The 15347-nt window shown below is 46.2% G+C and overlaps 1 protein-coding gene across 2 annotated transcripts in view; it reads right to left on the bottom strand.

Moving 5' to 3' along the window:
* The window catches only part of DDX27 (DEAD-box helicase 27), a 42711-nt gene extending 42093 nt beyond the window's left edge, over nt 1-618 (bottom strand). Inside the window, exon 1 of one of the 2 annotated variants that reach the window (XM_069752243.1) lies at nt 419-618. In XM_069752243.1, coding sequence (XP_069608344.1) covers nt 419-502 — 84 coding nt within the window. In that variant the 5' untranslated portion in view covers nt 503-618. Of the gene's footprint in view, nt 1-415 lie in introns of both variants that reach the window. The other variant, XM_069752242.1, reaches the window with a different exon arrangement.
* Between the last annotated feature and the right edge of the window lie 14729 nt (nt 619-15347).

A 15347-nucleotide genomic window follows, 5' to 3' on the forward strand; every position in this document is an offset into this window, starting at 1 on the left:
ACTATTTACCCATTCCTCAGATTTTAGAGGTTTCCCACTATCATACAGGTGGTCGTCAAACGCTGGCAGCCATTTCTACCAACAAATATGGTTACTAGGGTCCTACCCTCCCCCGGTCCATGGGTACTGGCGGCAGACAACTACAGCGCACATCAACACTGCAGCCAATCACTGTGGAGCGGCAGAACTAAGAGATTGGCTGCAGCGGTGGTGAGGGGACAGCGCCAGAATCGGGAAGGGGCGAGTCACATCTGATTAATAGGAGGAAACAGAGCGGGAAAAGCCCTTTAAGGAGATGGCCAGTGCCCTATGCTGCAGCGGTTCAGTGGCAGACTGAGCTGGAGAGACGCCAAAGAATGTGCTGGGATGTGTAGTTCCCTTATATGTGGGCATGGTGTCCTCAGTGACAAACTGCTACCTCGTCCTCCTCCTCAGACTCCGCCTCCTCCGGGACATCATCTTCATCCCTTATGGTTCCAATCAGATCCAGATCGGTCCACATGTTCCCGCCGTGTGCAGAGTGCGGCCTCTCACCGTACAGCGCTGTGTGCCGGCAGCGACCTGCTCAGCCCGGGACTACACACGTGTGTGCCGACCACGTGACCCGGAAGTGCTTGTGCGCCAACACCCGCCTCTTCCGCTGGTACTTGGCCGCCCCGCCCCCAGTGACAGTGTAGTGAAGTGCGCGGCCAGGGAGGTTGTGTGTGTGCACGGCTGTCAGAGCCGGAGCTGTGCCAGCTCATTATCAGTGTCATGTGCAGAGACAGGGATGGAAGGCATATTTCATAATGCAGATAAAGGGGATGGCCACCCTTGGCGTTAGTTAGACTAGAATGCGTGCACTGAGGTTAATAATCATTTTTGTCATTGGGTTTCAGTACAGATTTTCCACCGTTTGGCTGTTACAGGCTTTTTCTTTCTCTGCACATTGAAACGAGGCTGAAGTTGGTTTCTTAGTCTAAGTTCACATTTGCGTTGTGCGCCGCAGCGTCGTCGCCGCAACGCACAACGCAAACAAAAACGCAGCAAAACGCATGCACATGCGGCCCCATGCGGCGCCAATATTAAAGATAGGGCCGCACGACGCATGCGTTTTTTAAAAGGTCGGCGCCGCACAAAAAATCCAACATGTTGCGTTTGCCGCGCCCAGACAGGTGCGCCCTAACGCCGCATGCGGCGTAAAACGCAACACAACGCATGCACATGCGGCCCCATGCGGCGCCAATGTTAAAGATAGGGCCGCACGACGCATGCGTTTTGTTGCGGCGGCGACGCTGCGGCGCAAACCGCAAATGTGAACGTACCCTAAGTCGTCAGTTTCTTATTCGGCAATTTTTTCTTTTCTGTTTTTTATAGGTTTAACAACAAAAAATAATCATCACAATAATAAAACACAATGCAGCGAGGAGCCCTGATGTGAATACGCTTAAAAACGGCTACAAAAACAATAAAACTGGCACAAAAATGGGCATCAAAGTGGGCACCAAAGAGCGCTGAAAAAACGGTTAACCCCTTTCTGACGTACTATCCCGTCGAGGTGGGGTGGGCCCGTATGACCACCGACGGGATAGTACGTCATAGCAATCGTCCGCGCTCACGGGGGGAGCTGTTGTGAATTCTGTGGCTGAATTCACTCCTGTGGTCACAAGTGGTACTGCAGCTTCTGAGCTTCCTCCCTCAGGTGTTCTGGTGAGCTCCTTGGCTGCTTTGTTATTTAACCCCACCTGATTCTGTCTTCCTTGCTCCTTGTCAATGTTCCAGTGTTGGATCTGAGCTTCTGGATCTTTCCTGTGGCCTGCTGCTCTGCTTAGATAAGTGCTTCTTTGCTTTTGTTGCTATTTTTTCTGTCCAGCTTGTCTATTCGTTTTGCTGGAAGCTCTGAGACGCAAAGGGTGTACCGCCGTGCCGTTAGTTCGGCACGGTGGGTCTTTTTGCCCCCTTTGCGTGGTTTTTTGCTTTAGGGTTTTTTGTAGACTGCAAAGTTCTCTTTGCTATCCTCGCTCTATCTAGAATATCGGGCCCCACTTTGCTGAATCTATTTCATCCCTACGTTTTGTCTTTTCATCTTGCTAACAGTCATTATATGTGGGGGGCTGCCTTTTCCTTTGGGGTATTTCTCTGAGGCAAGTCAGGCTTGTATTTCTATCTTCAGGCTAGTCAGTTCCTCAGGCTGTGCCGAGTTGCATAGGTAGTGTCAGGCGCAATCCACAGCTGCCTTTAGTTGTGTTTAGGATAGGTTCAGGTATTGCGGTCTACAGAGATTCCACGTCTCAGAGCTCGTTCTATTGTTTTTGGGTTATTGTTAGATCACTGCATGTGCTCTGACTGCTGGCACACTGTGTTACTAGATTGCCTGCATAACAGTACAAGGAGCCACACTAATGATTCTCAATAGAGGGAAAAAAGAAGTTCTGACTAGAGTTGAGCGACCTTGACCTTTTTAGAGTCGAGCCGGGTTTCGCGAAACCCGACTATCTCAAAAGTCGGGTCGAGTGAAATCGGCCGATTATGGCGAAAAGTCGGGATCGACCGAAACACGAAACCCAATGCAAGTCAATGGGGCAGCATAGTCGGCAGTGAGTGGGGGCCAGGAAAACACCTAGAGTGCCCATTTTAATGTCAAAACCATCCATTCTTCTTAATGAAGCTTGTCAAGCGTAATTTACCTTATAATAATTGGAAGGCATTTGAAATTGGGGGTCATTTGGCTAAAGTTGTGTGGGGTAGGGCTGGTTCAAGTAATTAGTGGGCCCAGGAAATCTGGACCACGTCACGGCAGTGGAGCAGGGAGAGGTAAGTATTTCAACTTTGCAAGTGCTGTGAACCTGAGCAAGCAGGGGGGGCCCACTTGTTGGCATTGGCACTGGCACAGGACCCCTCAAAGTACAGCGGTGTGTTTGCACGGCGGGGGCGCCTCCCACCGGCAGCAACACTTTTGCGTACTATGAGAGGCCCTGTGCCAGTGACGTCGCCAACTAGTATTCCTCCCCCCACCTGATGAAGGAACCTGCACTTTCATCTGCACCTTCCTCTTTGTCCCCGTGTAAGGTGGTATGGTATGCGGGAAGAGCAACCTGACTTTCAGCAGGGTCACAATGTTGTTGTGTAGCATGCACGGGGAATGTTGCGTTATGGGTCAATGTACCAGCAGACTCATCTATCACTGGCTGGGCAATGGGCACGATGAAGTGGAAACACAGATATAGGCCCAAAGAATAAAGTGGGCTAAATGCAGTTCAAAATTGGTAACACAGGAATAACCAGGGGGCATTGCAGTGGAGGACAACTGGAATGAGAGGCTGACACAGAGAGTAGGGCCAAATCAGTAAGTAGTCGAAATGCAGTTCAAAATTGGCAACCGTAGTAAACAGGCGGCACAGCTTTGTTCAGTGGAGGAGAACAGCAAGGAGTGGCAGACACCGATAGTAGGCCCCAACCCAACTAGTAGGCCAAATGCAGTCTAACATTAACAACTACTTAACGAGAGCCTGAAAATGGAATTTCAGGACAGGAAACCAGGAGAACAGCAAGGAGTGGCAGACACCGATAGTAGGCCCCAAACCAACTAGTACGCCAAATGCAGTTGTTCCATTTAACCACAATTTAATGAGAGCCTGAAGATAGAAGCTCAGGAAAGGCAACCTGGGGAACACCTTGGAGTGTAACACACCATCTCTCTCCACCCCATACCCATTTTGTAGGCCTAATGCAGTGTACTTTTCTACAACTACTAAACGAGAGTCGGAAGACCGAAGCAATGGCAAGGAAACCTGGGGAACACCTTGGAGTGTAACACACCATCTCTCTCCACCCCATACCCAATTTGTAGGCCTAATGCAGTGTAGTTTCCAAGAACTACTAAACGAGAGCCGGAAGATCGAAGCTCAGGAAAGGCAACCTGGGGAACACCTTGGAGTGTAACACACCCTCTCTCTACACCCCATACCCAATTTGAAGGCCTAATGCAGTGTAGTTTCCAAGAACTACTAAACGAGAGCCGGAAGATCGAAGCTCAGGAAAGGCAACCTGGGGAACACCTTGGAGTGTAACACACTCTCTCTCTACACCCCATACCCAATTTGAAGGCCTAATGCAGTGTAGTTTCCAAGAACTACTAAACGAGAGCCGGAAGATCGAAGCTCAGGAAAGGCAACCTGGGGAACACCTTGGAGTGTAACACACCCTCTCTCTACACCCCATACCCAATTTGAAGGCCTAATGCAGTGTAGTTTCCAAGAACTACTAAACGAGAGCCGGAAGATCGAAGCTCAGGAAAGGCAACCTGGGGAACACCTTGGAGTGTAACACACCCTCTCTCTACACCCCATACCCAATTTGTAGGCCTAATGCAGCGTAGTTTCCGACAACTACTAAACGAGAGCATGAAGATCGAAGCTCAGGAAAGGCAACCTGGGGAACACCTTGGAGTGTAACAAACCCTCTCTGTACACCCCATACCCTATTTGTAGGCCTAATGCAGTGTAGTTTCCAAGAACTACTAAATGAGAGCCGGAAGATCGAAGCTCAGGAAAGGCAACCTGGGGAACACCTTGGAGTGTAACACAACGTCTCTCTACACCACGGAAGGGCTGATTCTTAGGAAGGAAGGCTGTTGGAAATAAGCATTGCGCGTCCGAGGGTGATTATATTCTTATTAGGTATATACTCACCCTCGGACGCGCCCTGCTTCTTTATTTGGAATGAATGTTTATTTGCAATGTGGTGTTGACTTTCTCTATTATTTTGGTAATTAATGATTTTATTATTTTCATTGTTTTGCATCTTCTTGGCAATAATATAAAGAAGACGCGACAGGACAACACTCGGTGGATGCCATATCTGTGTTTTCAATTTAAAAAACCTTTCAGTTAACAACTTGCAGGAGAAAGTAATTGTAGCTGGTGGCCATTTTTAGTACTGTACCAGATTTTAGTTGTGTGTTTGTTTTTAATGTTAAAATGTCTGCATTTGATATCTCACCAGTATTTTCTTTTTTATAAGCAAAATACTTATTTTTTTATTTTATGATGTTGGTTCAAGGGGTACACGGGCAGCAGTAGACAGGTCAGTGGAGGCCTAGTGGAAGGAGGGACCGCAGACAGGCTTCGAAGCCCTAACATAATAAATTGGGCTGCCTGTAGGCAATTTAAAATTGGTTCCAGGGGAACACGGGCAGCAGTAGACAGGTCAGTGGAGGCCTAGAGGAAGGAGGGACCGCAGATGCGCCAATGTTTCCCCCATACCAAATTTGTAGGCCTAATGCAGTGTAGTTTCCAACAACTACTAAACGAGAGCCGGAATATCGAAGCTCAGGAAAGGCAACCTGGGGAACACCTTGGAGTGTAACACACCCTCTCTCTACACCCCATACCCAATTTGAAGGCCTAATGCAGTGTAGTTTCCAAGAACTACTAAACGAGAGCCGGAAGATCGAAGCTCAGGAAAGGCAACCTGGGGAACACCTTGGAGTGTAACACACCCTCTCTCTACACCCCATACCCAATTTGAAGGCCTAATGCAGTGTAGTTTCCAAGAACTACTAAACGAGAGCCGGAAGATCGAAGCTCAGGAAAGGCAACCTGGGGAACACCTTGGAGTGTAACACACCCTCTCTCTACACCCCATACCCAATTTGTAGGCCTAATGCAGCGTAGTTTCCGACAACTACTAAACGAGAGCATGAAGATCGAAGCTCAGGAAAGGCAACCTGGGGAACACCTTGGAGTGTAACACACCCTCTCTCTACACCCCATACCCAATTTGAAGGCCTAATGCAGTGTAGTTTCCAAGAACTACTAAACGAGAGCCGGAAGATCGAAGCTCAGGAAAGACAACCTGGGGAACACCTTGGAGTGTAACACAACGTCTCTCTACACCACGGAAGGGCTGATTCTTAGGAAGGAAGGCTGTTGGAAATAAGCATTGCGCGTCCGAGGGTGATTATATTCTTATTAGGTATATACTCACCCTCGGACGCGCCCTGCTTCTTTATTTGGAATGAATGTTTATTTGCAATGTGGTGTTGACTTTCTCTATTATTTTGGTAATTAATGATTTTATTATTTTCATTGTTTTGCATCTTCTCGGCAATAATATAAAGAAGACGCGACAGGACAACACTCGGTGGATGCCATATCTGTGTTTTCAATTTAAAAAACCTTTCAGTTAACTACTTGCAGGAGAAAGTAATTGTAGCTGGTGGCCATTTTTAGTACTGTACCAGATTTTAGTTGTGTGTTTGTTTTTAATGTTAAAATGTCTGCATTTGATATCTCACCAGTATTTTCTTTTTTATAAGCAAAATACTTTTTTTTTTATTTTATGATGTTGGTTCAAGGGGTACACGGGCAGCAGTAGACAGGTCAGTGGAGGCCTAGTGGAAGGAGGGACCGCAGACAGGCTTCGAAGCCCTAACATAATAAATTGGGCTGCCTGTAGGCAGTTTAAAATTGGTTCCAGGGGAACACGGGCAGCAGTAGACAGGTCAGTGGAGGCCTAGTGGAAGGAGGGACCGCAGACAGGCTTCAAAGCCCTAACATAATAAATTGGGCTGCCTGTAGGCAATTTAAAATTGGTTCCAGGGGAACACGGGCAGCAGTAGACAGGTAAGTGGAGGCCTAGTGGAAGGAGGGACCGCAGACAGGCTTCGAAGGCCTAACATAATAAAATGGGCTGGCTGTAGGCAATTTAAAATTGGTTCCAGGGGAACACGGGCAGCAGTAGACAGGTCAGTGGAGGCCTAGTGGAAGGAGGGACCGCAGACAGGCTTCGAAGGCCTAACATAATAAAATGGGCTGGCTGTAGGCAATTTAAAATTGGTTCCAGGGGAACACGGGCAGCAGTAGACAGGTAAGTGGAGGCCTAGTGGAAGGAGGGACTGCAGACAGGCTTCGAAGGCCTAACATAATAAATTGGGCTTCCTGTAGGCAATTTAAAATTGGTTCCAGGGGAACACGGGCAGCAGTAGACAGGTAAGTGGAGGCCTAGTGGAAGGAGGGACCGCAGACAGGCTTCGAAGGCCTAACGTAATAAAATGGGCTGGCTGTAGGCAATTTACAATTGGTTCCATGGGAACACGGGCAGCAGTAGACAGGTCAGTGGAGGCCTAGTGGAAGGAGTGACGGCAGACAGGCATCAAAGGCCTAACATCATAACATTGGGCTGTTGGCAATTTAAAATTGGTTCCAGGGGTACACGGGCAACAGTGGTCTGGTCAGTGGAAGTCTAGTGGAAGGAGTGACGGCAGACAGGCATCAAAGGCCTAACATAATAACATTTGGCTGTTGGCAATTTAAAATTGGTTCCAGGGGTACACGGGCAACAGTGGTCTTGTCAGTGGAAGTCTAGTGGAAGGAGTGACGGCAGACAGGCTAAGAAGGCCTAACATAACAAAATTGGGCTGGCTGTAGGCAAGTTTAAATTGGTTCCAGGGGAACACGGCCAGCAGTGGCCTGGTCAGTGTAGTAGTTGTAGAAAGAACGGACCGCAGACAGGCTTCGAAGGCCTAACATAACAAAAATGTCAAAACAATGGTATTGTCAGTGCCAGGCATTGAAGGATGTCAGCGCATAGACTAAACATTGGTGAAGCTGTGAGAGATAATTTTGCTAGTGGTAGAGCACTGTTTGAGCTGGGGGGGGGAACTGTCTTGTGGCCGGCGGTACAGGCCCAGGGCCCCTCATATTACAATGGTGTGTCTGACGTTGGGTGCGCACCACCACCGCCAGAGACACTTTATTGTACTATGAGGGACCGAGTGGCAGTGCCGTCGACCAAAAGCGGGCACACCCACCTCTTCAGACAAACAGCACTCTCACGGGTGCTGGCGCAAAGTGGCGATACCACGGCCCCGTGTGGGGAGTTTGGCCATTTTGTTAGGAGTAAACATGTCGTATGCTGGACAATCAGGTGCAGAAAATTACGAGATTGGAAAAGTCATTCAGAAGAGTCCACAGGCAAGACCTTTTCATAGGAAAGTTAGGTGTCAGCCGGGCAAGGTGGGGCAAAAGATTTCGAAATCCAGTTGTGGTTCATTTTAATGAAGGTTAGATCATCTACATTTTGGGTAGCCAGACGAGTCCTTTTTTCAGTTAGTATTGAACCTGCAGCACTGGATACTCTTTCTGATAGGACACTAGCTGCCGGGCAAGCAAGCTCCTGCAATGCATATTCTGCCAATTCTGGCCAGGTGTCTAATTTGGATGCCCAGTAATCAAATGGGAATGACGGTTGAGGAGAACGTCGATAAGGGATGAAAAATAGTTTGTAACCATACTGGACAAATGTTGTCTCCTGTCACTTTGAATTGATGCTGCAGTACCTGTCCTGTCTGCGGTCATAGCAAAATCACTCCACAACCTGGTCAGAAAACCCCTCTGGCCAACGCCACTTCTGATTTCTGCCCCTCTAACACCTCTGGTCTGCTGGCCCCTGGAGCTCGTGTGAGAACGATCACGGGCGCTGTGTGCAGGGAATGCCAGAAGCAAACGGTCAACAAGAGTTGATTGTTTTGTTGCTAATATTAGTTCCAAGTTCTCATGTGGCATAATATTTTGCAATTTGCCTTTATAGCGAGGATCAAGGAGGCAGGCCAACCAGTAATCGTCATCGTTCATCATTTTTGTAATGCGTGTGTCCCTTTTGAGGATACGCAAGGCATAATCCGCCATGTGGGCCAAAGTTCAGTTGTCAAATCTGCGGTTGTGCTTGGTTGAGGGGCAGTTGCAGGCAAATCTACGTCACTTGTGTCCCTCAAAAAACCAGAACCCGCCCTTGCCACGCCACCAATTTCCAATGACCCTGGGAAAGCTTCCTCATTAAAAATATACTCATCCCCATCATCCTCCTCATCCTCCACCTCCTCTTCGCCCGCTACCTCGTCCTGTACACTGCCCTGACCAGACAATGGCTGACTGTCATCAAGGCTTTCCTCTTCCTCTGGTGCAGACGCCTGATCCTTTATGTGCGTCAAACTTTGCATCAGCAGACATATTAGGGGGATGCTCTTGCTTATTATGGCGTTGTCTGCACTAACCAGCCGTGTGCATTCCTCAAAACACTGAAGGACTTGACACATGTCTTTAATCTTCGACCACTGCACACCTGACAACTCCATGTCTGCCATCCTACTGCCTGCCCGTGTATGTGTATCCTCCCACAAAAACATAACAGCCCGCCTCTGTTCGCACAGTCTCTGAAGCATGTGCAGTGTTGAGTTCCACCTTGTAACAACGTCTATGATTAGGCGATGCTGGGGAAGGTTCAAAGAACGCTGATAGGTCTGCATACGGCTGGAGTGTACAGGCGAACGGCGGATATGTGCGCAAAGTCCACGCACTTTGAGGAGCAGGTCGGATAACCCCGGATAACTTTTCAGGAAGCACTGCACCACCAGGTTTAAGGTGTGAGCCAGGCAAGGAATGTGTTTCAGTTGGGAAAGGGAGATGGCAGCCATGAAATTCCTTCCGTTATCACTCACTACCTTGCCTGCCTCAAGATCTACAGTGCCCAGCCACGACTGCGTTTCTTGGTGCAAGAACTCGGACAGAACTTCCGCGGTGTGTCTGTTGTCGCCCAAACACTTCATAGCCAATACAGCCTGCTGAAGTTTGCCAGTAGCTGCCCCATAATGGGAGACCTGGTGTGCAACAGTGGCAGCTGCGGATGGAGTGGTTGTGCGACTGCGGTCTGTGGACGAGCTCTCGCTTCTGCAGGAGGACGAGGAGGAGGAGGAGGGGGTGCGAACGGCTACAGCCAACTGTTTCCTAGACCGTGGGCTAGGCAGAACTGTCCCAAACTTGCTGTCCCCTGTGGACCCTGAATCCACCACATTTACCCAGTGTGCCGTGATGGACACGTAACGTCCCTGGCCATGCCTACTGGTCCATGCATCTGTTGTCAGGTGCACCTTTGTGCTCACAGATTGCCTGAGTGCATGGACGATGCGCTCTTTAACATGCTGGTGGAGGGCTGGGATGGCTTTTCTGGAAAAAAAGTGTCGACTGGGTAGCTCGTAGCGTGGTACAGCGTAGTCCATCAGGTCTTTGAAAGCTTCGCTTTCAACTAACCGGTAGGGCATCATCTCTAACGAGATTAGTCTAGCTATGTGGGCGTTCAAACCCTGTGTACGCGGATGCGAGGCTAAGTACTTCCTTTTTCTAACCATAGTCTCATGTAGGGTGAGCTGGACTGGAGAGCTGGAGATCGTGGAACTAGCGGGGGTGCCGGTGGACATGGCAGACTGAGAGACGGTGGGAGATGGTATTGTTGCCGCCGGTGCCCTAGATGCAGTGTTTCCTACTACGAAACTGGAGATTCCCTGACCCTGACTGCTTTGGCCTGGCAAAGAAACCTGCACAGATACTGCAGGTGGTGCAGAAAATGGTGGCCCTACACTGCCGGAAGGGATGTTGCGTTGATGAGTAGCTTCATTGGCCGAGGGTGCTACAACCTTAAGGGACGTTTGGTAGTTAGTCCAAGCTTGCAAATGCATGGTGGTTAAATGTCTATGCATGCAACTTGTATTGAGACTTTTCAGATTCTGCCCTCTGCTTAAGGTAGTTGAACATTTTTGACAGATTACTTTGTGCTGCTCAATTGGATGTTGTTTAAAAAAATGCCAGACTGCACTCTTTCTAGCATCGGATACCTTTTCAGGCATTGCAGACTGAGCTTTAACCGGATGGCCACGCTGTCCTCCAACAGGTTTTGACTTTGCCACGCGTTTTGGCCAAGATACGGGCCCGGCAGATGGAACCTGTTGCGATGTTGATGCCTGCTGCGGCCCCTCCTCCTCCGCTTCAGAACTGCTGCCGCCTGCACCCTGTTCCCCCAATGGCTGCCAATCGGGGTCAAGAACTGGGTCATCTATTACCTCTTCTTGTAGCTCGTGTGCAACTTCGTCTGTGTCACCGTGTCGGTCGGTGGTATAGCGTTCGTGATGGGGCAACATTGTCTCATCAGGGTCTGATTCTTGATCAGCACCCTGCGAGGGCAATGTTGTGGTCTGAGTCAAAGGACCAGCATAGTAGTCTGGCTGTGGCTGTGCATCAGTGCACTCCATGTCAGATTCAACTTGTAATGGGCATGGACTGTTAACTGCTTCACTTTCTAAGCCAGGGACGGTATGTGTAAAGAGCTCCATGGAGTAACCCGTTGTGTCGCCTGCTGCATTCTTCTCTGTTGTTGTTTTTGCTGAAGAGGACAAGGAAGCGACTTGTCCCTGACCGTGAACATCCACTAACGACGCGCTGCTTTTACTTTTACCAGTTTCACGAGAGGAGGCAAAAGAGCTAGAGGCTGAGTCAGCAAGATAAGCCAAAACTTGCTCTTGATGCTCCGGCTTTAAAAGCGGTTTTCCTACTCCCAGAAAAGGGAGGGTTCGAGGCCTTGTGTAGCCAGACGACGAACCTGGCTCCACAGCTCCAGACTTAGGTGCAATATTTTTTTTCCCACGACCACCTGATGCTCCACCACTACCACTACCCTCATTACCAGCTGACAATGAACGCCCCCGGCCACGACCTCTTCCACCAGACTTCCTCATTGTTTTAAAAACGTTACCAAACGAACGGTATTTGTTGCTGTCACACAACTTACACGGTGAGCTATAACTTCAGTATGATTTAGCTACCCCTTTACAGGTGGGTGAGACCACAACGAAAATCAGCCACAATGTTACACACTCTGTTGTTGTTGGCAACAAATGAGATGGCACACACGCAGGACTGTCACTGAAGCGCAAATGTAAATATTTATCTCCCACTGATTTGTGTTTGTTTTTTTTAAAAGGGAGACTTCAGAAAAAAAAAAAATTAAAAAAAAATTATTTTTTACAGAAGAATTTATAAAACAAATAAAATGAAATGATTGTTTCAGGGAGAATTTAGGAAAAAAAAAAAAAAAAAAGGCTTTGTAGGGCCCACTGAGTGAGAGAGGACGCACACAGGAGTCAGGAGTGGCACACAAGCCCAGAGGCCAATATTAATCTCCCACCGATTGATTTAGTTATTTTTTTTGGTAGATTTTGGAACCCAAATCAAGCAAAAAAATTAATAGGCTTTCTATGGCCCACAATTGGGGAGAGAGAGAGAGATGGCACACCCAGGAGTCAAGACTGGCACACAAGCAGAAGGGGCAATATGAATCTCCCACAGATTTTTTTTTTTTTTTTTTTCAGGGAGACTTTAGAGAAAAAAAAATACAAAAAAAATGATTTTTTTCAGGAATAATTTAGAAACCAAAGAAAATAAAATGATTGTTTCAGGGAGAATTTAGAAAACAAATAAAACAAAAAATAGGCTTTCTAGGGCCCACTGAGTGACAGATGACGCACACAGGAGTCAGGAGTGGCACACAAGCCCAGAGGCCAATATTAATCTCCCACTGATTGATTTAGTGATTTTTTTTGGTAGATTTTGGAACCCAAATCAAGCAAAAAAATTATTAGGCTTTCTATGGCCCACAATTGGGGAGAGAGAGAGAGATGGCACACCCAGGAGTCAAGACTGGCACACAAGCAGAAGGGGCAATATGAATCTCCCACAGATTTTTTTTTTTTTTTTTTTTTTTCAGGGAGATTTGAGAGAAAAAAAAATACAAAAAAAATGATTTTTTTCAGGAATAATTTAGAAACCAAAGAAAATAAAATGATTGTTTCAGGGAGAATTTAGAAAACAAATAAAACAAAAAATAGGCTTTCTAGGGCCCACTGAGTGACAGATGACGCACACAGGAGTCAGGAGTGGCACACAAGCCCAGAGGCCAATATTAATCTCCCACTGATTGATTTAGTTATTTTTTTTGGTAGATTTTGGAACCCAAATCAAGCAAAAAAATTAATAGGCTTTCTATGGCCCACAATTGGGGAGAGAGAGAGAGATGGCACACCCAGGAGTCAAGACTGGCACACAAGCAGAAGGGGCAATATGAATCTCCCACAGATTTTTTTTTTTTTTTTTTTCAGGGAGACTTTAGAGAAAAAAAAATACAAAAAAAATGATTTTTTTCAGGAATAATTTAGAAACCAAAGAAAATAAAATGATTGTTTCAGGGAGAATTTAGAAAACAAATAAAACAAAAAATAGGCTTTCTAGGGCCCACTGAGTGACAGATGACGCACACAGGAGTCAGGAGTGGCACACAAGCCCAGAGGCCAATATTAATCTCCCACTGATTGATTTAGTGATTTTTTTTGGTAGATTTTGGAACCCAAATCAAGCAAAAAAATTATCAGGCTTTCTATGGCCCACAATTGGGGAGAGAGAGAGAGATGGCACACCCAGGAGTCAAGACTGGCACACAAGCAGAAGGGGCAATATGAATCTCCCACAGATTTTTTTTTTTTTTTTTTTTTTTCAGGGAGATTTGAGAGAAAAAAAAATACAAAAAAAATGATTTTTTTCAGGAATAATTTAGAAACCAAAGAAAATAAAATGATTGTTTCAGGGAGAATTTAGAAAACAAATAAAACAAAAAATAGGCTTTCTAGGGCCCACTGAGTGACAGATGACGCACACAGGAGTCAGGAGTGGCACACAAGCCCAGAGGCCAATATTAATCTCCCACTGATTGATTTAGTTATTTTTTTTGGTAGATTTTGGAACCCAAATCAAGCAAAAAAATTAATAGGCTTTCTATGGCCCACAATTGGGGAGAGAGAGAGAGATGGCACACCCAGGAGTCAAGACTGGCACACAAGCAGAAGGGGCAATATGAATCTCCCACAGATTTTTTTTTTTTTTTTCAGAGAGACTTTAGAGAAAAAAAAATACAAAAAAAATGATTTTTTTTCAGGAATAATTTAGAAACCAAAGAAAATAAAATGATTTTTTCAGGGAGAATTTAGAAAACAAATAAAACAAAAAATAGGCTTTCTAGGGCCCACTGAGTGACAGATGACGCTCACAGGAGTCAGGAGTGGCACACAAGCCCAGAGGCCAATATTAATCTCCCACTGATTGATTTAGTGATTTTTTTTTTGGTAGATTTTGGAACCCAAATCAAGCAAAAAAATTAATAGGCTTTCTATGGCCCACTATTTGTGAGAGAGATGGCACGCTCAGGACTGGCACACAAGCCCAGAGGCCAATATTAATCTCCCATTTTTTTTTTTTTTCCAGGGAAAATTTATAAACCCAATAAAAGAAATAATAATAAATAGGCTTTCTATGGCCCACTATCTGAGAGAGAGAGATGGCACGCTTAGGACTGGCACACAAGCCCAAAGGCCAATATTAATCTCCCACTGATTGATTGATTTTTTCAGGTAGAATTATGAACCCAAATCAACCAAAAAAATAAATAGGCTTTCTATGGCCCACTATTTGTGAGAGAGATGGCACGCTCAGGACTGGCACACAAGCCCAGAGGCCAATATTAATCTCCCACTTTTTTTTTTTTTCCAGGGAAAATTTATAAACCCAATAAAATAATAAAAAAATAGGCTTTCTATGGCCCACTATCTGAGAGAGAGAGAGATGGCACGCTTAGGACTGGCACACAAGCCCAAAGGCCAATATTAATCTCCCACTGATTGATTTAATGATTTTTTCAGGTAGAATTTAGAACCCAAATCAAGCAAAAAAATTAATAGGCTTTCTATGGCCCACTGAGTGAGAGATGGCGCACACACAGGAGTAAGGAGTGGCACACAAGCCCTGAGGCCAATATTTTTCTCCCACTGATTGATTGATTGATTTTTTCAGGTAGAATTATGAACCCAAATCAACCAAAAAAATAAATAGGCTTTCTATGGCCCACTATTTGTGAGAGAGATGGCACGCTCAGGACTGGCACACAAGCCCAGAGGCCAATATTAATCTCCCATTTTTTTTTTTTCCAGGGAAAATTTATAAACCCAATAAAAAAAATAATAATAAATAGGCTTTCTATGGCCCACTATCTGAGAGAGAGAGATGGCACGCTTAGGACTGGCACACAAGCCCAAAGGCCAATATTAATCTCCCACTGATTGATTGATTGATTTTTTCAGGTAGAATTATGAACCCAAATCAACCAAAAAAATAAATAGGCTTTCTATGGCCCACTATTTGTGAGAGAGATGGCACGCTCAGGACTGGCACACAAGCCCAGAGGCCAATATTAATCTCCCACTTTTTTTTTTTTTCCAGGGAAAATTTATAAACCCAATAAAATAATAAAAAATAGGCTTTCTATGGCCCACTATCTGAGAGAGAGAGAGATGGCACGCTTAGGACTGGCACACAAGCCCAAAGGCCAATATTAATCTCCCACTGATTGATTTATTGATTTTTTCAGGTAGAATTTAGAACCCAAATCAAGCAAAAAAATTAATAGGCTTTCTATGGCCCACTGAGTGAGAGATG

Source organism: Ranitomeya imitator, chromosome 2 (genome assembly GCF_032444005.1).
Source record: "Ranitomeya imitator isolate aRanImi1 chromosome 2, aRanImi1.pri, whole genome shotgun sequence".
NCBI classification, from domain to species: Eukaryota; Metazoa; Chordata; class Amphibia; order Anura; family Dendrobatidae; genus Ranitomeya; species Ranitomeya imitator.